The sequence below is a fragment of the Trachinotus anak genome, unplaced genomic scaffold, assembly GCF_046630095.1.
Source record: "Trachinotus anak isolate AG129_WGS33_773 ecotype Australia unplaced genomic scaffold, CSIRO_AGI_Tana_v1 ptg000025l, whole genome shotgun sequence".
Classification (NCBI taxonomy): Eukaryota; Metazoa; Chordata; class Actinopteri; order Carangiformes; family Carangidae; genus Trachinotus; species Trachinotus anak.
This window is the reverse complement of record NW_027273876.1, coordinates 6,693,889-6,717,478: the sequence shown is the minus strand read 5'-3', so window position 1 is coordinate 6,717,478 and position 23,590 is coordinate 6,693,889. Positions and strand designations below refer to the sequence as shown.

Sequence of the window (23,590 nt, the reverse complement as noted above, 5' to 3'; positions counted from 1 at the left end):
GTGTGTGCGTGTGTGTGTGTGTGTGCGTGTGTGTGTGCTGATAGGAGGGTTGGAGAGATGGAGGGTGAGAACTAGAGGAAGAGGTGGTATTTTTAGCAGATTTATTTTTTTTCCCCTGGTGCAATCTGTTCTCTGCAGCTTCAGAGGTTGGAAGGATGCGTTCCTCTCCTTCATTTTCTTCTCTCCTCTCCTCTTCTTTCCTCTCCATCCTTCTGCATCTGTTGGTCTCAGGAAGTGAATAACAATAATCTGACCTAATCTGACCATCTGCAGCCTCTCCCTCTCCCTACTCCCTCTTTCTTCGTCCTCTTCTCTTCCTCTTACATGTTCTCCTCACATTTCATTAACAGAAGAAACATTCCTCAAACCCTAAAGATATGACACTTAAAATGACCAGAATATTTTTAGGGCTGCAACTATTGGTTGTTTCCATTATTAATTAATCTGCTGATTATTTTCTTGATGAATCAATTAACTGTGTGGTCCATGAAATGTGAAAAAGTTGTTCGTTTTATTCAACCAACAGTTAAAAACCCAAAGATATTTAGATAAGATTACTATTATTGTTATTAATTTACTGCTTTACTGCTGTGTTTGACAAAGTAAAATGTCAGATTCTCATTGTTGAGAAGCTGGAACCAGCAAATGTTCGGCATTTTTCTTGAAAAATTATCAAAACGATTCATCAAAATAGTTGCCAATTCTTTTTCTGTTGACAGACTTATTGATTAATCGGATTGTTGCAGCTCTCTTCCATCAAATAACCTCATTTATTCAAGTGATAAACATATGAGTGCTGCACCCTCATGACATAGATTCAGTGCAGTTTTGATTTAAACAAATTGGCTCATAACAATAGTAATTTTCAAAAACAAGTTTTTCATGCATAAGAATAGAAACATTTCGTAACATTTTGCACGGTGTGGTTAGAAAATAGAATATAGTGCAATTAAAAAATAGATTTAAAATAAGATAAAATAAACCTGATTCATAAAAGTGAGTCTGTGAAGGAGTTTTGCACAAGTTACGCATGAGAACATTTTAAAATAATACCAGAATCATTAGTAATAGGACCAACAGTGATTTGTTGCTATGTAGTACTGAGGTTTGCATATTTTTTTTAAAGCCTAAATAAATATGACGAGTTCGTCTCATCCTCCTCCAACCACCTCCTCTTCCTCAACTACATAAAGGCCACCTCTGCCTCAGATTTATAAATATCATCTAATTTACTTTTGCATTTCTGCCAGTCTAATTCTGTCCTCTTCGGTTTCCAGGTGTTATCATATGAATTTTTCTTTTTTTAGCTTCGTCCCTATAATGTGATATGAATCTATTTCTGGTCCAAAACATTTATGGAAGAGAAGCAAATGATTAATCTGCAAGTGAAGGAAGACGAGGAGCTTGATGATGGTTTCTTAATGAGTGAAAGCAGAAATACGGTCACTTAGCTTCTGTCAGTGCCTTAACCTTAGCTACAACTACATTAGGTGCTTTGACTCCAGACGTGACTAGGGAGGTCACGATACCACGATACCAGACAATGGTAGTAGGTATCCTACTGAATTTGATACCACAGCTAAAAACAGAAAACAACAGGGGCTGCTGCGCACACACACACACATCTCCATGTAGTCAGTGTGCAAGCAGTAGTTCACACTGAGTAACACGGAGACAGAACAAAGTGATGAATATTGTGAGCGCTCAGCTGACGTTAAAGGCTGTCGCTACATTAGCAGCAGCATTAGCAACAACAAGCCAACGTTAGCCTTCGTGAACGTGGTGCGTGGAGCGTTGCTACAACAGATTTCAGCTGTTGCAGCTCACAACCAATAATTGTAATATTTGAGGATGCAAACACTTAGATAAATAGAAAGTTCAAAATTGAAACTCACTCTGAATTCTGAGTACAGATCTGGATGTCTGTCTTTGAGCTGCTTGGATCAGTTTGAGGTGTTTCCTCTTTTCATCCAAAGTTCTCTGCGACACCGTTTGCACACTGGCCTTTTGTCGTCTATAACTTGTCCCTAATGATTTGCATTAAATGCAAAATATCTCCATACACCAGTCTTGGCGTGTTTTTTTTCCACAAGTCGCAGTGGACGTGTTGCTGCGACTCGTGTTTTATAGTTTACTGTGCCCGCTTTCTTCTTCTCCTCGAGTTTGAAGTGCCCTCGTCAGTCCTGGACACACATTTTCAGAATTTGGCATCGATGTGGTACCAAAGTATCAGCTCTTGTGACATCTGCAATTTCAAAAGTGAAGAATCTACCTTTTAAGTTTATCTCAGTTTATTACATTTATTTAACAGGGACCATGTACAAAAAGCTAATTTCCATCTGCAGTCCTTTAAAATGTTTTCAACTATTTCAACTATCACTGTGTTTCAACTTCAGCTACGACTTCAATAGCTATAAGTGCTTCAAATTCATTAAGTTTTGCACAAACATATCTGTGACCTTGTTAGAAGAACCACTTCATCTGCCACTTCACTTTTGTTTTGTACAACTTTTCTTCAGATAAATTTACCATTCACTACTTTTGTTTACCTTTAACTTGAATATATTTTTGCACAAAGATCTACTTGTCGTCCTTTTCATTAATTGAGAAGCAGATGTGTTCTTGCCACAGTTGTATTGTTATTTTATTTTTACATCGCATTTGTTTATATCGCCATCTGTAGATGAGCGTTTCCTGTGCTCTGTCTTCGCTGAATCCTCTGTCTGTCCGTATGTGTGTGTTTATTAGACGGCCATCTCCCAGTTGGTCGTTCAGTGGGTCCAGAGTACGTCTGTCTCCACGACGATCCCTCCAAACTGTTGTTATGCCTCATCACCCCTCCTTGTCAGCAAGCCTGTGTGTTGTGTATGTGCGCAATGTGTGTGTCTGTCCTGGACAGATGGATGATGTATTATGTAAAACAAAGTGATCCCAGTAATGGCCTGTTTAGCTGCACACACCCCTACTCCCCCACCCCCATCTCTCATCAACACCAGCACCACCATCACACACACACACGCGTGCGCACAGAGTCCCTAGACAGCCTGTCTGTAATCGAACTCTGGAGAGGCTCAGCAGTAACCACATCTATAACGCACCCAGGAGAGAGATGGAGGGAGAGTGAAAGAAAGGCAAACTAGGACAGGAGCGCAGAGAGAGGGAGCGTGTGTGTGGGAGTGAGAGTGGAGGTGGTTCTCTTGTCTTAAGGTTACCCTCGGAAAGCATTTATCTTTCTGGGGAGATGCAGAGAGGAAGGGAACGGCTGGTTGGATGGTGCTCGCTGAGGAGGAGTATTTTAATATGCTGTCCTTCGTTTTAGTGCCCACACACAAAAGTATAAATAGCACGCACACGTACGTATGCATAGGCCTCTGGTAGGTGTGGGGTGTTTGTGAGAAAGAGGGAGGGAGGGAGGGGGGAAAAGGAAGATGAGAGGCCGTTGAATGATTAAACATCTCGAGCAACGTGATGCAAATGGTCCTTATTTGTACAAAACGTCTCAGGAAATGAAATAGATGGACATAAGAAAACATCCCCAGCCCTCGGATGTGTGTGAAACTTAACTTAGAAACAGACCAAAGTTTTGAAATATCCCTCTGCCGTTTCATTGTCACTGATAAACTCGTGTCTCTTCACTCGACAGCCTCAGGAACCAATGAGAATGAGGAGCGAGTTTTTCGAGAGAGGATCGGCCCTCGCCGGCGACAGGGCGCCGTCCGAAGACGCGTCCATCAAGTCAATGGACACAAGTTCATGGCCACCTACCTGAGACAACCAACCTACTGCTCACATTGCAGAGATTTTATCTGGTAGGAAACACACAAACACACTGGCTGTTATGTTTCCTTAACTAACCCGGCTGAATTGCTGTCTCCTCTGTGTGTGATCTGATAGGGGCGTGCTGGGGAAGCAGGGATACCAGTGTCAGGGTGAGTACTTTTCTCTGGCCGATTCCAATTTCTCAAGTAACACTGCACATCATTTATTATTTAAGCATGAGAACACAAGAGGGATTACATGTTGCTAAAAGACAGCTGTGATTTGGATGCAAGCCACCGTCACCCAGAGCCACCGATGAACTGAATTACACCAAATCCATATAATATATTAGCAGGATTAAAAACGCTCATGAGCATAGTTTCGGTTGCACTTTGTCCTAGCACGTATTGGTTTTTCTTCAGTTTTCTTCACCCTAAAATTAGGCTGGAAATCAAACTGACCTGTTGAGGTGGAATCACAATCAAATTGCATGATTCTGCAGAAAGTGATGTACAGTACAGTCCGTCCAGTGCAAACGTTCAGGGCAGATACAGGAAGTTGTGCTGCTTCCACAGCGTGGGAGAAGGTGAGGGTGTGGTGGGTGGGTGTCTAATGTATTCAGCTGAAACTCTGGAGATTAAGGTCCACATCCTGTCTCAAACGAACAGACTTCATGTTGGCTGTTTTAAATATTTAACCATGGATGAAGATATTCCCCAGACGTAAACCAGACAAGTAATTTCAGTCATTTAAATGCTTGTCTACACAGGATGTGTTTCAGTCGCTCGTCTGAACCCATTCCTCGCAATTTGCAACATGAGATGTTCATTGTGACACATTTCACTAATCCAAACTGAAACCCAACTTACATCCAAGCAAAGCAGATTTATCTGCTGCAAAGTGTATTTTTACACTTCAGGTCTGTGTTGTACAGTCTACAGTTATAGTGACTGTGTGTTACACTCTGAGTGTTGCCAAAACACGCAGCAGTACTGTGCCTGAATGCAGTGTTTTGTAGATGCAGGCGGAGCACTGAAGTGGCTGCTGCTGTTCTGCTAATGTTCTGCTCTCACTGTGCACTGTGTGGACACTATTACCTTAACCAGACTTTAATTACATTGTAGGATATCGTAGAAATAATGAATAAAAAAAAAAATTGGCATTGAAAGAAACCCACGGTTTTGCAGAATCATCCAATATTAATTTTTAGTCTGGCGAGTAGATTGTGCTTCCTCTGTAATGGCTGTAATATATATATATAATAATATAAAAGTATTAATAATTCAGCTAGTTTTGAAATTCATGAAAGTCAGATATACGTCATTATCTCCCCCAGTTTAATTCATGCATTTAGTAGGACATAATTCACATTTCACAGGCATGTCTGATTCTGAATCGTAAACATTTTTAAATATTGACATTTAAAGTGGATCAGTCCCATTTGGCAAATACTCGACCCCTGTAATAAGGTCAGTATTGGCACGGATACTGAATCAGTGCATTGGCTCACTGCATCAGTAGGACCAAGAGTGTTGCATCTGAATCATGTGAACACGAAATTACTCTTTTTATTTGTCTCTCTCTATCAGCTCCTTAAGAAATAAAAAAGAAAAGACTTAAAACTCATTTTGATAAAGTGCAATTTATTTATCTGTGGATATCATCGGTTTTTAACATCTTTAATCAGCATAGTTCATATATAAACATTATAAGACTGAATTTATCAGGATTTGTGAATGCCTGATGTTGATGCTGTGCTTCCAGTGTGTACGTGTGTCGTCCACAAGCGCTGTCATGAGCTCATCATCACCAAGTGTGCCGGGATGAAGAAGCAGGAGGACACGCCAGAGGAGGTACACACACATACTTACATGCAGACATGCAACTGCACATAGGATATGTATGTAGAAATGGGTTTAACCCTCCTTAACATTATTTGTTAATAAACAGTAGATTAAACATCATACTCACATATTGACATAAACACAGACACACACTGAAACATATAGACTAAAACTGAACATGAGCAGACACTCACCATTCAGGCTTTTAGTAAATAAATCTGGGTTACTTTAGGTAACACGTGTACACCGTGTACTAACACTTGAGCCACATGCATTATTCCTCCGATAATGCAGCAGTGACCTCTGTAACACCATGTGTGTGTTTGTGTGTGTGTGTCTCCCTCTGTAGGTGGGTTCACAGCGGTTCAGTGTTAACATGCCCCATAAGTTCAGTATCCACAACTACAAGGTCCCCACCTTCTGCGACCACTGTGGCTCCCTCCTCTGGGGCCTCATGAGGCAGGGCCTGCAGTGTAAAGGTGAGTTCATGGACAGCTGGGAATTTACAGTGTGAGCACACAGGGAGGCGTGATAGTATGTGCATATATTTAGGCTGTAAAGAAAAAATGTTTCAGTGAATGCGAATTTTGTAAAAGCACTTTGAGGTTCTGGTTCAGCTTGTTTCTTAGGAAGCAGGACTTCTGAAAAAAGAGTTAGATGAAAGTTGAGTGATGTTTGGCCATGGGTCAAATAATAAGCGATGACTTTTTGGAGCACAGCCAGGCATTTTCAGTTAGGTCTTTTGAGGAAGTGTTTTCTTATGAAATTCACACCAATCTGTTGCATGTGTCCCAACTGTATCTACAATTAATTATTGATTCTGGTTGTGAATTAACTTTAAATGAAATAATTTTCTTTTTTTTTTTTTTGCTGTTTTTGCGACTGCTTTGGACTGTTTTCCCAAAGGTTTCACGCATGAAAAACCTCTCCTTTACTTTTCCTGAAAAAACATATCCGTGTACTGCACCTTTCCAAAGTAAAATACAGTGAGCAATCCGGTTTGGTTTTATGTTCTACAGTGTATTGATGGCCTTCCAGCACAGTGTGTTGCCTTTAACTACAAGGGAACCTCTAAAAAAAGTCCCATGTGTGAGTCAGAATGCCTTCATAGGTTTCACCTGAACCTTTCCATGTGTGTTTGCTGTTTTTCAGTGTGTAAGATGAATGTGCACAGGCGGTGTGAGACCAATGTAGCTCCTAACTGTGGTGTGGACGCCCGAGGAATCGCTAAGGTCCTGTCCGACCTGGGAGTCACGCCTGACAAGATCTCCAACACCGCACAGCGCAGGAGGAAGGTAACAAATAATTCACACTGTGGCGCTGCACGTTTAGTCCCTTTAGTTTTATTTCAACATTTTGAAATATGACTGTACCTGTCAAACTTGATTCTGCATTTGGTCCTTTTCAAAAATGACTAGCAAGTTCTTCTTTTCATTACATATATGGATGGTTTTGAATGTTTTTATCCTGCGTGTCTGGAACAATGAGAAACTCCTGGTAACTGACCCTGCTTGGCTGCAAATAAAGTTAATTCTTTACAAAAGATACAGAAAATATTAGTAATAATATGTAATAATTATTAATAATAAGACAAAAAGTTGCAAGTTTCTTTCACACCAAGCTAACCTTTATGAGAATATCTTAGTGTCTTAGCTTTGATAGCATAACTGAAGGAAAGCAAATCTTCTTCTGTCAGGTGGTTGTGTTTTGTTTGTTGTTACGTGAAATGCAAACTCTTTATTATGTTTTTGTATTATGTATTTAAATTTTTGAAGGAATTGTTAGATAGTTTGGGAAATCCACTCATTTGTTCTCTTGCTGAGAATTAGATGAGACGATTGATGCCACTCTCACTTGTTAGCTGCCAAATAGCTTAGATTAGCATAAAGACTGCAAACAGCTAGCCATGCTCTGTCCAAAAACAACTGCCAACCAGCACCTAGAAAGCTCGCTTAATGTCACATTGTGTTTTCTTTGTGTAATTCTTACAAAAAAATGTAAAAAGTTTGAGTTTTAGGGGGTTATGTGTGGAACTATTTCTTGGCTGTGCGCAGTGACTTCTTGAAGTCTTGTTGTTGTCGCCATGAGGCAACCAGTGCAGATACAACATTAATATTAGCGAGCTTTAGAAGTGCTAGTTGGTGGATTTGGTTATGTTTTAGGAGAGCCAGGCTAGCTGTTAGTTTCCACCCATTTCCAGTCTTTGTGCTAAACTAAGCTAATCTAGCATCTGGCGCTAGATTTACTGTATATTTACTGTACAGACACGAGAGTCGTAACAATCTAAGTCATCTAACTCTTCATGATGCACAAACTTTATTGCTTTTAATGAAATTACTGCAAGTCAAAGTGTGTGAAACAATGTTTAGCCTGTTCAAGGTTTCATTCTGTGTATTTTTGTATTTTGTGGAACTGATTCACACGCTTCAACTGAGAAACCGAGACTCAAGTTTTTTAAGAGGTCAGCCCAAAGGAACGGTCATGTTGTCTCTTCCTCTCTCCAGTTGACTCCAGGGCAGGACCCTCCCCAGTCTCCTCCTGAGCTCTCTCAGACTGAGGAGAACAGCTTCAGCCAGCCAGCTGTCCCCACCTCCCCCTCGCAGCAGGGTAACGCCGAACACAACACACACACACACACCATCAGAAAACACAGATTTGACGCAAACATGCAGACATTTCAAAGCCCTTAGAGATGCGTTCTTAGCAGCATGTGGTTTTTATGTGTTAATTTTACCAGCGAGAGGCAGTAATTCGATTTCAGCAATAATATTGTTGCTCCTTTTAAAAAAGAAGTACTTAAAAGTGTTATTGCCCTTTTAGATATAAGACTAAACATGAATTATCTAAGAATTATCCCCCACCGCCCACCACCATTTGTTAGTTAGTCATCATTCTCTCACACTTAGCGAGCTGAGAAATAAAAGTTGACTTTCTTTTCCCATTTTTGTTCTAATCGAGCCAAGCGATGATGACAACCACAGCGGCCACTGCAGCTATTTAATCACCCTGCTCAGAGATACTTTATTTGAGTCATCCCAGGTTTCAACAGAGCATGCGATCATCATTTTTAAAAGTTTATTGAAAAGTAATTGGTAACAAACAATGAGTAATAGCTCTTTTATGTTTTTTTGCACGACGAGCCAAACAGGAAAAAGGCAGTCGGCCTGTTTTCACTGATGTCTGATCCGCTTTTCCGATGACACCCACAGACTTGGCAGAGTTAGATCGCCTGCAGGACGCGCTGTCACTCGACCAGCAGGGACCCCAACACTCCACCTCCTCCTTCTCCTCTTCCTCCTCCTCCACCACCTCCTCTTCCTCCTCGTCCTCCTCCTCGGCAGGCAGGGAGAATGGACAGAGCCAGAGGAGGAGCCTCAAGGACTTCAACTTTATCAAGGTTCTCGGCAAAGGCAGCTTCGGCAAGGTGCGACGGCACAGAGGAGGCGTTTATTTGTTTACTGCTCATTATGTTTATATTGAAACTGTTTTTTTTCTTTGTTGTCATTGTTCTTTTAACACCCTGTTCATCATTATTCACAATTTATGAATTGTCAGGGCCCAGAATAGACCAGGTCACACATGCATTACATTATAAGACAGCAGCTGTTTTTGTTTCTCCACCAAACACAGTACCTTTCACCACCAATACGTATATAACTTTTTCTACTTTGCAATTTGTTCAGTTTGAAAACAAGACAGTAACAAACAAGAAATGATGCTTATACTGACTTGCGTTTGTATATTAGGAATTGACTCGATGTTTTTTCTTCCTCCCTCCCAGGTGATGTTGGCAGAGCTGAAGGGGACGGAGGAGGTCTACGCTGTCAAAGTTCTGAAGAAGGACGTCATCCTGCAGGACGACGACGTGGACTGCACGATGACAGAGAAGCGCATCCTGGCCCTCGCCCGCCGACACCCCTACCTCACCCAGCTCTACTGCTGCTTCCAGACACGGGTAGGACCTCCAGGCAGCACACACACACACACACACACACACACACATATACAGATTTCATTGCTAATCTCCATTTTCTCAGTCTCATGCCTGTCTGTCTTTCTCTTCCTGCAGGACCGTTTGTTCTTTGTGATGGAATACGTGAACGGTGGAGACCTGATGTTCCAGATTCAGCGATCCAGGAAGTTTGATGAGCCTCGCTCTCGTTTCTATGCCGCTGAAGTCACCTCAGCCCTCATGTTCCTGCACCGTAATGGGGTCATCTACAGGTACCTGCTTCGTTTTTATGTTTTTCAACCAAGGACTGGTTTAGGAAAATAGTTTGAGCATATTCTATCTTGTTTTAGAAGTTAATCCCTATAGGAAAAGCCAGAAAATTGATTATTAGGGAATTTCACAAATGATTCAGTTATAAGAAACATAACAGAAGGTATGTTTCACATTTTAACTGCATTACACGGTGATTCACATGTTTTATTTTTACATTGTATGCTCACTTTTCCCAGCGAACCCGACTGTTGTGGAAACAGATGGTGCTAATTCTGTCTCTTTCTCTGTGTCTCTCTCAGGGACCTGAAGCTGGATAACATCCTGTTGGATGCCGAGGGACACTGTAAGCTGGCAGACTTCGGCATGTGCAAAGAGGGCATCATGAACGGAGTGACCACCACCACCTTCTGCGGCACGCCTGACTACATTGCCCCTGAAGTGAGCTGAACATTCAAGATCCTTGTTTTATACATATGTCTGTTGTTCTGATTTTTACACTGCATTGTGTTGGAATGGTAACTAATTGAATTTACTCAAGTCCTGCACGTACAGGACAGTGTCGAGGCACTTTATTTAGAGAGCTTCAGTGATTTAGCATTGCACTTCCATAAAGGCTGCAGACATTAAAGTTGAATGGTCAAAGATCGATGGAGCAGAGTCAGAGATATCCTGACTTTAGGTCCTTAATATGAGTCAAACCCTAAAAAAAACCCCAAAAAACTAAAAGAACACTGGATCCTACACTGGATACACAACATAAAGTATGTTTTTGTTTGACTCTCCCTGCAATTTAAAATCTTTCAAAATCTTTCAAAATTCATGCCCCCGGTTTATGATCTGGTCTCTCTTTTGAAAATATGTCGTCCTCTAGTCTAATGACCCTGTTTCCATTGTTGTATTGCTACATTTACTTGAAGTCCTCCCTCACTCCCTTTACTCATTGTTACTTCACCTGGATGCTTGGACATAACTGTGCACACTGATGTTTGTGCAGACTTTGACACTAGAGGACTGTTTTCATATTCAAGCGCTTTAATTCTGAGTTTAAGACCTGTACATATGCACATATGCAACTTGAAACCTCTAGCGCACACACACTGACAATGGATTGAAGTAGAGGAAATTTTGTAGAGGGATTATTTTTTGCATATTCATAAATTCTATTTTTGTGTCCTTTAAATCACATCTGGAGGGATTCTTTAAGTAAATGATTTCATGTCTTCCATCCTGTTAAAATGCATGGGATGAGGGTAAAATGATAAAGCGGACCTGTGTTGCAGCACATTACACAGGCGGAAGCTGGTGCTCAGTGTTGTTGCCATGCTGTTGTATTCAGATCCTGCAGGAGCTGGAGTACGGAGCCTCTGTGGACTGGTGGGCCCTCGGGGTGCTGATGTATGAAATGATGGCCGGACAGCCTCCGTTCGAAGCTGATAATGAAGACGACTTGTTCGAGTCGATTCTCCATGACGACGTCCTCTACCCGGTGTGGCTCAGCAAAGAGGCCGTGTCCATCCTTCGAGCGGTAGGTCTCACCTCTCCCCTGAGACACACCTCTCTTTTAACATTTTCTTTATTTGATTATTAAAGTTTGATGAGCCATTATATTATCAGACTGAATCTCATCTTTTTCTTGCTGGGGCTTGAAGGCGTAGTTTAATTTTAGTATAATTGAATTCAGTAGATCAGTAGTGTATGACTTATTTTGGTTTTTGTTTCAGTTTCTTCTCGTTACTAAACACACATAAACAAAGTCTTCCTGTGAGGAGGTCTGTGGACAGATTCATTAATGTGGTGATTTGGGTTTTTTTTTTTTTTTATAGCCCCAGTTTGTGCCTCTCATGTGTTGCCATTAAATATTCTAAAAAAATAAATATCTGGTCAGACACTGGTTGGGAGTGTCTGCCTCTGGAAACACCTTAGAACCAGCAGTGAGATTTGTTACGTGACCACCGAAAATCACAGTGTATTTATTTTGCAGAAAATCAGATGCTTCGGATTGTGATTAAAATGTAGTTGCCACAAACTATTTAACTATTTAGACAGAGTCTAAATTTTGATGTTTAGAAAAATGCATTATTTTTAAATGCTCTGGAAACAACAGTAATATGTACAATAGATCTTCAAAGCAACCCTGGGGTTTTCAAACTAAAACAGGGCCAACAGCATCTCCAACAGTCTCCAGTTTCAGGGTAGTATGAGTAGTGCAGATGCCAGGTGTAAACGTAGCACAAGTGATGATATGAACAAGGTTAATTTGATGAGAGGTTTTAAATGTTGGGTTTGGTAGTTTTTTGGTTAATTGCACAGCCCTAGCTGGACATGACATTCACCTGTGAGTCACCATACTGCATTACTGACCTGATGTCTGTAACCTCCGAAACTTCACTGAAAGATTTCACATCATGCAAAAAGGTTTCACTTAAGATTTATGATTCTCCTTTGTTCTTGTGATCATTGTTATCACACTGTCATTCATGTTTCTGTCCTCAGAGCTGCACGCGTGCAAAACAAACTCATTCAAAGTGCACTTAACGCAAAAGGTGTTACACCGCACTCTTCTCTGCCACTGAAAATAAAAAGAGGTTAAAGTGATAACAGTGTGATCATAAAACCGCAGTAGATCTCAAAGTGCTCTCACAACAATGAACAGACAGCAGAACAAAAGCAAACACAGCTTTCAGTCTCAGTAAATAACACCAGCACTCTGCTGACCTGTTTCATCACCACCCCTCTCAGTTTGTACCATTCACAGAGCCATTAATGCCTCAGCTCTATTATTAGCACTGAAATGCTTTTTGCTCAACCCTTCGTTTCTTTTTCTGTCCTTGTCGTTTTATGGATGAAACCGCAGCTTGGAGCTTTTTTCTGTTTAAAGGGTCTGGTTTTCAGACAGCACAGTTCCAAGTCAAAAGGGTGTATTGTTTGTGTGTGTTTGCGTGCAGTTCATGACCAAGAACCCGGCCAAGCGTCTGGGCTGCGTGGTGAACCAGGGCTGTGAGGAGGCCATCAAGACCCATCCCTTCTTCAGAGAGATCGACTGGGTCCTGCTGGAGCAGAGAAAAGTCAAACCACCCTTTAAACCCCGAATTGTAAGAAACACACACTCACTCAAACACACACTAATGTTTAACATCTCTACTAAACTGTAAATAAAAAAAAACTATCAACCGTGAGGAGCTAATGTGACTGTTTGACTCACAAAGTTTCTAAATACATGAATGTTTCCTCCATTTAAGATTTATTGTTTTTAGTTTTTACTGATATTTACTGTAAAAAAATGTAGCAGACTGGACAAAACGGATTTTCACCAGGGTTTTTTGTTCATATGTTGTTGTATCCTCCTGCAAGATCACTCTGCTCTGCAGTTTGCTGTAAAACGAGGTCCTCTTGTGGCCAGAACAGCTCAGAAAATGTTTCTGGTGGTAAAAAAAAAAAGACATCAAATGCTAATAAGCCATTGATCAGCTGCCAGAGTCAATCAAAGTAATTCACAAAAAAAATGTTTAACTACACAATGATCACTCTTGAAATCATATTTCAATATCATATATAAATCAATATTTTTAATTCAATTTTCACATATTTTTGATCATTTAATGAGTCTCAACTACACACAGTAGAACACTGACTCTGTGAGAAATTCAACCTGTCTAGTTGCCCGAGCAGAGCTGATTGTGAAATATCAGCACTTTCTGAGTACGAACCAACATGTGTGTGCACCTGTGTGTATGCAAAGGTGTGTGTTATCTTCACACACATATACTAATACAAAACAGGCAGTAAGTGTCAGTGGTCAGAAGGTGTCGCTCTAATATCAATTTCATAGCACTAGACTGTGTTGGAGTTTCTTCCCCTGATGTCCTTGTGTGTCTGTATGTGTGTGTGTGTGTGTGTGTGTGTGCGCGTGTGTGCGTGCGCATCTGCAGAAGACCAAGCGAGATGTGAATAACTTTGACCAGGACTTCACTAAGGAGGACCCTGTGTTGACGCCCACGGACGAGGCCATCATCCGACAGATTAACCAGGAGGAGTTCAAGGACTTCTCCTACTGCGCCCCTGAGGAGACACAGACCTAACACACACACACACACACACACACACACACACACACACACACACTGACCCAATAACACTAAACCTGGCACTCATGTACACACACACGCTGACACTTATACATGTGTAGAACCATAAATCCCTTTACAAAACACACACACACACACACACACATGGTCACTCCTTTACTTTGAAGCTATTGGTTGTTGTTACTTTTGGAATATTCTTTACTTGCATTGTGTTGTTCTTGTTGCCTGGGTTTATTACGAATATGAATATGAATATGAATATGAATATACACACCTGCACATGCTCTCACACACATTCCCATGTGCACACTTCTAACGCTGATTCGCACCAATGCACACTACAATCCCAAGTTTTTACACGCTCTCACATACCTACAGGCTCACCGCATATGCTCAGACAACCAAACACACACACACACACACACACACACACACACACACACACACACACACAAACAAACAAACACATGTACATACACTTACACTGCTTCTCTCCCCAGCACCTGTATACATGTCGACTGTGGGTGCTGGGTGCAGTGGCCTGTATATAGCCTGTGTTGAGTGGCTGTATTGTGTTGGTATTGTCTGCTAGTAAAGGAGAGTCGTGGCGCATGGACAAGCACCCTACCTGTGTTATTACTGTCCTTATTGTGGACCAGTTAGGGCCAAATACCCTTTGTGCAATACCCTGACTATATATATATTTTATGGTTTTGTTTGTTCATGTGTTATTTTTGTCTTTTGTTTTTTCCTCAAAATGTGTGGGGTTTTTTTTTGTGGATGATTGAAATCTTGCTCTCATCTGTCTTGTGTGTACAAAGTGAATGTCGAGCTTACAAGTTACAGGCTATTGAACTAATTATGTGGAGCAGAGTGTTACAGGCGGCCTGTGTAGCAGTGAAAAGCACGATTTCCAGCTACTTCATCCATCTGCTAGTTTCAGAGTCCACGTCCGTCCTGCCGGTGCGACCGTGCTGGCCCGTGGGCGTTTTTTTTTTTTTCCGTGAATGTACATTTTCTTGTGTGAATGCGTGATTTTTTTCTGTTGGCGTGTGACTTTTTGTCCTCAGCATTTCTGTTTCTATAGTTACCATCAGTGTTTTCAGCCCCCCTTCCCCTTCCCCTCTCCTCCAAAGCACCAATTCCCCTTTCCCACCTCTAGCAGCTGTCTCACTCAGCCAAAACCACTTGCTTTTCTGACTTTTGCTTTTTTTTCAAGAATGGCTTTTCTTTCTTATTGCTCTCTCTTTTTTTTAATTATAATTATTATAATTATTATTATTATTATTATTATTGTAAAGTGTATCTGGAGGAATCCTTTGTGTATAATAACATAACTATACTATTATAGGTCTGTTACAGCCGGGTGAAAAGAAATGTGGAGAACCAGCAGCTGAATTACCTCTCATTTCAATCACACACACCCACACAAAACACCACACACAGACTCTTTCCTTTGCCTCCTCCCTCCTCTTCTCACTCTCTTTCTTACAAACACACACACATGCACACACAGAGAAGGACTGTTGTCGCGTGTACTGTACAGTGATCTAAAGGCGAGCTGGTTGCTCTGTGTGCAGTAGAGTTGGTGTGTAGTGAAGCTTCGTGCACCCAGGGGTAGGGCTGTTCCTGGTCACACTTCTATCTTACTCTGTGCCAAAATGTAGTGCAACAGCCAGGCTAGTCCTGTCTGGTCTGATTCCAATAAAACACTGAGCTGTCTACATCACTCCCAGACCCGTCTATGTCTTCTTTCCTTCATCTTTTTTTTTCAGATTTATTTATTTTTCTGCTGCTGTACAGAGGCGGGCCTGTGGGATGCTTGAAAGTTTGTGTAAAAAAAGAAGAAGAAGAGACGAGAGGGTGGAGAGGAGGGAGGGAAGAAGGGGAGGGGAGGGTGATGCTTTTCCTGGTCAGCTGACCTATCACCATGCTCAGCTTTGGGGGCCTGGAGGTGATGCACATGCAGAGGGGAGGAGAGGAGACACTTGCTGGAGTTTGATCAAGTCATCTGTGCTGCGGGGAACCACTTGCCTTGTGACATTTGGCAACACCGATTGCCTCTGTGATTAATTAGACTGCCTGTGATGGTGTAAATTGTAGTGGGGAGATTCCCTGCTGTGCTGTGAACATCTCTTTTTTTTTTTTTCTGAGCCAACTTTCACCATGACACCGGACAGACACACCTGTTGGACACAATGACAGCCGACAAGGAGAAGAGAAGGTAAAGCTGCATGTTGCTTTGTGCACAGACAATGTTTTGTTCAATACATTCATCTACATGTTGAATTGACTTGTTTCTATGGTGTGGTCTATGACTGAGGTGATGTGGTGAGGCCAAAGATGGTGTTGTAACTACACTGGGCATTTAGATCACTTGAATCTTGACCACAGTGACCCGCTGTCCCTCCCAGTGGGTTCATCAGTGGTGGCAGAACTTCTCTTTTAAACTCTTTGAGTAAAAGTAACAACATCCCACTGGAGAAATACAAGTAAAAGCTCTACCATCAGCATGTTAAGTGAAAGTAAAAAATAAGTAAATTAAAAGTGGAAAAAAAGCATGAAAATAACTAAAAATTGGAGATTTCCTTACTCACCAGTGTCATCTTAGTTGGAAGTGTTGGGTAAGATTAGGTAAGATTAGTGCCTTAGAAACCTGAAATGCATCAAAAAATGTAAGAAAGAGTTCAGTATTTCCCTTTGAAATTTACATAGTATTGTGATAATGTATTTCCCTAATCAATACAGACACTACAGAGTTACTGTGTGCAGAGCCTACTAGTACTGTTTGTCATACCCTGTAATGTCTCACTTCTTCCTATTGTGACATGCAGTGTGTCTGTGATAATTTTTTCTTTCATTATACACTTTTTTAGCAGTGACAGCTCTTACTCATCTCAATCATTGTGTTTTTGTTTTTGTTCCTTTGTTTTTTTTGTTTGATCTTTGTCTAGGGCGATCAGCCGTGAGGCGGCCAGAAGGAGACGCCGAGTGGAGTCGGACGTGTTTGGAGATTTGTCTCAGCTCCTGCCTCTCCAGCCCTCGGTCCGAGCTAACCTGGACAAGCCCTCTGTCATTCGCCTCACCCTCAGCTACATACGCATGCACACACTGCTCAAAGGTAACAAAAGTCACCACACACATTAAAGACATTTAACACCATCCCTGATCACTGTATGTGTCATGCACATGAAACAAATGAAATAAATTCTGGAAAAAGTAGATTTCCCTGATAAAAATATGCAAAAAACTACATTTATACCTGAAGATGATGTTAGTGTAAATTCATATATCTAATATTGCTGTATATTTTGCCACATTTAAAGGACAGGTTATATATAATGAAAGAATTGACAGAAGTGAATACTTTCTGTTTCACTGTTTCTGGGCATGCGGTTGTGAAATGTAACTTTTTATAGTCTTTCCTGTGCCACTGACTGAATAACAAATTATAAACAAAAAAATGAGTATTTATATGCAAATAATGACAACTAATAAAATACAAACTATAAACAGATGATTTAATTATACTTAAAATAACGAATACAGAAATTAAATAAGTTAACATAGGGTTAGCTAACCCTAACCCTAACCTGTTAAAAGGGGGTTTTCTTCCCCACTGTCGCCAAGTGCTTGCTCACTGTGGGAACTGTTGGGTTTCTCTCTATAATATTGTAAGGTTTTGACCTCATCCTGTAAAGTGCTTTGAGATAATGCATGATATGACGCTATACAAATAAAACTGAATTGAATTGAAAATTATGTTTTGAATATTTGGTTGAGTGCTTCTTTATTCTGTCTTTAGTCTTATTCTGCTCAATCAACACATTAGAAAGATGAATTGAAGGTTGCAGATGTAAAGACAGATGTTGATTTGTCGGCTGCTTCAAAGACAGTTTGGGAATTCCCGCAGATGTTAAAAAATGACAGTGTCCAAAATGTACAAAGCCGTTTGTTTATATATTCTATATGTATATGTTGTTAAGTATTTTTGAAATGTACTGAAATGTAGCAAACATATTTCAGGGTTCACTGATAAGTCGGTTGAGGTGAACTGTCTGTAGATGAGTGTTAGATAGAGGAAGTCCTTGATAACATCAGTAATAATAACGGGAAAACAAACATACACACACGGTGGTGTCTCCATCACGTCAGAGGACATTACATTAAGTCCCTGAAGACTTACTCTAACCATAAACAATTTACCTAATCTAAACCATACCCTAAACTTAACTGTTACCCAAACCTTAACCTACACCTAACCTTACCCTGAGCTTAAAACATGTCTTCACCGTAAAATCTAACAGTTCATGGTATGGGTGCTTACTTTTTGTCCCCATAAGGGAGACAAGTCCCCCTAAACCTGTAGACAGTCAGAGGTCCCCACAACACACACACACACACACACACACACACACACACGCACGCACACACAGATTCCTTTTATCACAGACACCATAAATACCAAACCCACTGAAAATGTTGACCAAAATAAACTTTTGGAAAAATCAGACGATAGGACAATCCATATAATCCCTTTCTTTCTTTTGCTGTTTCAGGGAGCGCTGGGCTGAAAGCACAGACCAGTCACACAGTAAGATATGGACAAGTGTTGGAGGGTGGAGAGGAACGGCAAATGCATGATGGAGGACGTGACAAGGAGGAGAAAGGAACGGAGGAAGTCGAAGTCTCTGAAGAGACAAACATGTACCTGAGGATCATGGAGGGGTTTCTGATGGTCTTGTCCACTGAGGGAGACATGATCTACCTGTCTGACAATGTCAGCAAATATATGGGCTTGACACAGGTATCCACACACACACACACACACACACACACACACACACACACACACACACACACACACACACACACACACACACACATTTGAACATGAATGATGTGCTGGTGAACACTTAGGGTTCAGGATTTAAAGTGTGCTTTATGTTTTCTGACAGGCTGAGTTGATGGGACACAACATTTTTGAGTTTACTCATCCATGTGACCACGAAGAAATCAGAAATAATCTACGGCTAACGGCAGGTGTGTGTGTGTGTGTGTATGTGTGTGGTTTCTGTGTTCAGCTTGGGTTGTATCGCCTGTGATTGTGTTTTTCTTTTTTCTTTTTTCTTTTTTTTTTGAGAAGTCATGTAGATTTAAACCGTTTTTTTAAATGTAGGACAATAAATTGCTTTGTATGCTTTTTAGAGCAAGTGTGGTCTGGTGCAAAGAGGGACTTCGTCATGAGGATAAAAAGCGCTCTGACACACAGAGGAAGAAGCGCCAACCTCAAATCAGCTACGTGGAAGGTGGGTGAGAAACAGAAACACTTGAAACAAACACTTTTTTTTCCTTCTTCCTGAAACTAATGAGCATCGAAAGGTTTCTGGTAATATTTGTTTGCTAAGCTTTAAATAAAATTGTGTGGTTTTAGGTCCTGCACTGTCAGGGACGAGCGAAGGTGTGTGTGACTCCCTCTTCTGTTTCCTGCCTGCTGCTTACCTGCCAACCTCTGCCCCTCTCACACACACTCCTCAGCACACACACCTTCACCAGCCAGCACAGCATGGACATGAGGTTCACATACTGTGACCAGAGGTGACTTACACAAATGTACAGCACACACACGTTCTGTATCCAAGTGAGTTGCTATTTATTTAAATGGGCAGCCTTTGCACACTTACCAACTAGCTTGTATTTGTGCGTTAGTATTACTTGTGAATCAGGAAGCAACAGCTGACTGAAAAAGAAACCAAAAACCCAAGTGGAAGTATTATTACCCTGCTTCAAGGTTACTGAAAGTATTGGTGTAAGAATATGTTTTTATAAAAGTAAAAAAGGAGCTTCTGTGAAAGACAGACTGAAAGCCGCTGGTTTGAAAAACGGGAGCAGCTGCACACTATATGAGTTGTTTTTGCTTGCCAAGGGAGAGTTGTGTTTTCATTTTGCAACGGTGCATATTATGAAATTGTTAAGAAAAAGGAAGGACATTTATTAAACTCAGTGCTCATCCTCTTTTATTCAGCAGCTGCTACGCACTGATATTTGTTCTGCTGGTTCCAAACATCAAATGATCCAAATCAACAAAGTCAATGCAAACCACTCGCAGGCTCTCTGCGGCTGACTGATCATTTCCAGGGTCAGTGTTAACTACACTGCTATGATGGTCACAGTCGGTTTTAACTTTAAGTTTTAATTCAGTTGGTTTTCAAAATTTTACTCTTTCTGGTTTGGTTTTTATGGAAAGAAAATGTCTAATCTCTCATAGTTCTGATTAGCGACTAAGAACTCTTAATACCATGTTGTTGTAAAAATGCTGCAAGAAATTTCCTTACAAATAATATTTATAAACACAAAGAAGCATCTGCTGTCTCTAACATAATATTTTTTTTGTGTTAAAACCTCTAGAACCTCATTACAAATTCAAGTTAGGCATCCGAACATTATTGAAACTAACATTTGAACAAAATTATGTAAACATTATATAGCTTCCCCTGAAAAACTGAAACAAGCTGACACAGAATATATCATACTGAAAGTGTGAGAAACGAAAAGATCCGGATTTCTGTCAAGTTACTGCAAGGGAAATAAAAGAGAGAAAGCTGAATTTTAAGGGGTTAATTTAACGTGACAGTGATGATAAAATCACTCAGAACCATAACTGCTGCTTTGTTCCCCTTTAAGCTTCCCTTTTTTATTTTAGACCAACAACTGCATAATATCAGTGAAGCATAAACTTGTTTGTGTCTGCAGCTGATGAAGTAAAACTCAGAGACTTGGTGTTTTTACGGTTTTTTTGAGTCATTGTAAGGAATTTACACGGTAAACTTGTGGAAAATAAGTTCATGTCGTTGTTGCTTTGTGCATTTGTGTTTGTGCAGAGTGACTTTGCTGTTAGGCTACAGTCCTCAGGAGCTGCTGGGTCGTTCCATCTATGATCTCTGTCACACACTGGACATAAAGTGTTTGACCAAAAATCACCTAAACTGTGAGTAGTGATGCACACAAACATAAACACACACACACACACACACATTGCATACCTGTATGTGCTGTACCTGATTTCACCTCTGTGTGTGTGTTTGTCTCTCCCTGCAGTGTGTTTGAAGAGTCAGTCGGTCAGCGGTCAGTACAGGATGCTGGTGAGAGGTGGAGGTTACGTCTGGGTGGAGAGTCACAGCGCCGTCATCCCCAGCGTCAAACCCTCCAAGTCCAGACCCGGCGCCCACCAGCCGCTCTGCATCCTCTGTGTGACCTATGTCCTCAGGTGTGTATGTGCGTGTCATCTGAAGTCTGCATACAGACATCTGAAACCACCTCGATACAGTGAATCCATCGCAACAAACATTTTGTTGCCTTTATTTTTAGCCAAGCTCAAGGCTGAAATATCTCAACAACTATTTGATGGATTAAAATGAAATTTGCCACAGACTTTCACACAGGTCCGCAGAGGATGAAGCACGCTCATGTTTGTGTGTTTCCCCTAGTTTTACCATGACGTTGATGTATGTGGATGTCAGTGAAATTTCTCAAGAAATACTGAATGGATTTCCATGAAATTCGTACAGACATTCATATCTCCTGACACAATCATGAGCACTGAAGCTATTTTTCTATTACAGCGGTAATCCCATAGAAACAGCAGCTTTAGTGTCACTCAGAATATTATCACTAATACATGGTTTCATGCTGTATTGGTGTGTCTCGCAGCGGAGTGGAGGAGCCGTCCCTTCAGCTCTCTTTGGACCAGACTCTCAACAGATATTTGAGCTGAAATCGGAGTATTAAGAAGAATCTGCTGAATCCTCATCCAATAAAATCTGCTCTACCTCCTTCTGTGCATTTCTACCAGTCATTTTCATCAAATTAAACATAAAACATTTTATTTCAAAAGACTTTCTGTGTTTATGTCAATCCCGGATGTCCCTGAGGATGTTTCAATGACACTCTTTCATGTGTAGTATTTATAAAGCTGCGAATATTTGAACTATCTGAGCTATTGATTGCAGCCAGATACTTAAACCAAACCCTGGGAAAATATCGTTTTTTGTAAGTGGGCTGTAGTTTCAGGTACGCTTTGATGGCTTCAAGAGATAACTCGTCACAAAAGGTGTTTTTTTAAACTTTTTACTTCACACTTTTGCATGATTGCTGCAGTAGCACAACTTCTGCCATCCTCAAAGAAAACTGAAAGCTCATAGTGTAGACTGTGGTTGACAGACAGTTGACAGGGCGTAGTTAGAGATGAAATTTGTTGACGAAACCAGGCAGTTTGACTTTTTCCTGACCTCTCTGGCCTGACCTTAGTTCCTTTGGGGTTTCCGTCTGGGCCACCTGACACGTGGGGTGACATCTGACTGTAAAGCGCAGACAAACTGAACCGTGCACACACAGACACAGACACACACACACAAACACACACACACACACATAGTATATATAGTGAGATATGCATTGTGCTGATGAAGAGATGTGAGCAGACACAAGTCAAAGCCACAGCTTCCTGAATAGCAACACTCAAGAGGAAAGTTCTCGTGAGAACTTTTTCAACTTTTTACCTCTCGGCCTCTACGTACTCTCTCTCTCTCTCTCTCTCTCTCTCTCTCTCCCTCCCACACACACACACACACACACACCCACACACACACACTAAACGCAACCCCGCACACACAAACCCACACACATAAAGAAACTATTTCAAGTTTCAGTTCAACTGGCTTTTACTCGTATGAATCTGAATTGAAAACAATCTGGAAATTAAAATGCATTACAACAAAAATAATGAATTAAAAAAAAAGAAGAAAATTAGGAAATCGACACACATATTGTAAAAAAAGATTTGTTTTTCTTTTTTGTTCTGTGAGTTGCAACAATCAGTCCCTTGGCCTCACAACACACACACACACACACACACATAAATGCTGAAATGTTGATTTGAAGCCCAAAAATTGCCTGGACAATTACATTAAAATTTCACTGCACTTGGGTGAAAACTGTATTTCATGTGTAGTCAGGACCTGCGTTACAAAATATAACTGGTATGTTATGTAACTACGGGCATTTACTCAAGTACAAATTTGAGGCAATTCCACAGTTTTAGTTATAATTGACTCTATAGATTAAGATTTTACATATAAAACATATGATGACATTGTAATTATATAATTATAATTCTGAATTATAATTATGATGCATTTTTATAGATTAAACAACCCTACAGTATATAAAAGAGTTCAAATTAGCACCACATCATTAATAATCAAATAAAAGTCATATGAAATAACTTATATATGAAATGTTATCACTTTTGATAGTTTGAGCACATTTTCATTATAATATCTACTGATATACTTTCACTAAAGTGACATTTTTAATGCAGGACGCTTGGGTATTTTTCTACTGCACATTTGCAGCTTTTACTCAAGTAAAGGATCTGCAGGGTTCCTCTGTCACACACACCGATCTAAATGCTCTTGAAGCGACTGTTGTACGCTACTTCCATGCTTTTTCTGCGGCCTGTGGTTGTAGTGGCAGCAGGCAGCAGCCGTTTTCTCTGCGTTTGTTAGAAAGTAGTTCTGATGATACTGGGGAATGAATCCGTCTGCATGGCTATATCTTTAAAAGCCAGTGAGAAATGATGTTTTTTGCAATTTGGTGAAACGGCCCTTTAATGTTCA

General features: G+C 40.7%; 2 protein-coding genes across 4 annotated transcripts in view; both read left to right on the top strand.

Annotated features, from left to right (window-relative positions):
• Positions 1–15,642, top strand: part of prkcea (protein kinase C, epsilon a) — a 32,445-nt gene extending 16,803 nt beyond the window's left edge. Inside the window, exons 3-15 of the mRNA XM_071463341.1 lie at positions 3,644–3,809; positions 3,895–3,929; positions 5,524–5,612; positions 5,953–6,082; positions 6,756–6,898; positions 8,108–8,210; positions 8,813–9,027; positions 9,385–9,558; positions 9,673–9,827; positions 10,128–10,266; positions 11,165–11,353; positions 12,774–12,920; positions 13,758–15,642. Coding sequence (XP_071319442.1) covers positions 3,644–3,809; positions 3,895–3,929; positions 5,524–5,612; positions 5,953–6,082; positions 6,756–6,898; positions 8,108–8,210; positions 8,813–9,027; positions 9,385–9,558; positions 9,673–9,827; positions 10,128–10,266; positions 11,165–11,353; positions 12,774–12,920; positions 13,758–13,907 — 1,835 coding nt within the window. The 3' untranslated portion in view covers positions 13,908–15,642. The remainder of the gene's footprint in view (positions 1–3,643; positions 3,810–3,894; positions 3,930–5,523; positions 5,613–5,952; positions 6,083–6,755; positions 6,899–8,107; positions 8,211–8,812; positions 9,028–9,384; positions 9,559–9,672; positions 9,828–10,127; positions 10,267–11,164; positions 11,354–12,773; positions 12,921–13,757) is intronic.
• Positions 15,643–15,781: 139 nt separating this feature from the next.
• epas1a (endothelial PAS domain protein 1a) lies at positions 15,782–22,290 on the top strand. Of its 3 annotated transcripts, none has more exons than XM_071463344.1 (9): positions 15,782–16,137; positions 16,868–17,034; positions 18,473–18,720; positions 18,872–18,956; positions 19,122–19,222; positions 19,348–19,511; positions 20,795–20,901; positions 21,012–21,180; positions 21,624–22,290. In XM_071463344.1, the coding sequence occupies exons 1-9, from the start codon at positions 16,112–16,114 to the stop codon at positions 21,685–21,687; spliced, it is 1,131 nt and encodes a 376-aa protein (XP_071319445.1). In that variant the 5' UTR covers positions 15,782–16,111; the 3' UTR covers positions 21,688–22,290. The 3 variants fall into 3 exon arrangements, with proteins under 3 accessions (XP_071319445.1, XP_071319446.1, XP_071319447.1); XM_071463345.1 differs by lacking the exon at positions 15,782–16,137 and adding an exon at positions 16,163–16,588; XM_071463346.1 differs by lacking the exon at positions 15,782–16,137 and adding an exon at positions 16,165–16,547.
• The last annotated feature ends 1,300 nt before the right edge of the window (positions 22,291–23,590 follow it).

Bases quoted from the DNA above. Each gene is read 5' to 3' on its own strand.
- epas1a (XM_071463344.1), top strand. From the start codon at position 16,112: ATGACAGCCGACAAGGAGAAGAGAAG. The intron at 17,035-18,472 runs GTAACAAAAGTC...TTGCTGTTTCAG, and splicing joins CATGCACACACTGCTCAAAG to GGAGCGCTGGGCTGAAAGCA. The intron at 18,721-18,871 runs GTATCCACACAC...GTTTTCTGACAG, and splicing joins AATATATGGGCTTGACACAG to GCTGAGTTGATGGGACACAA.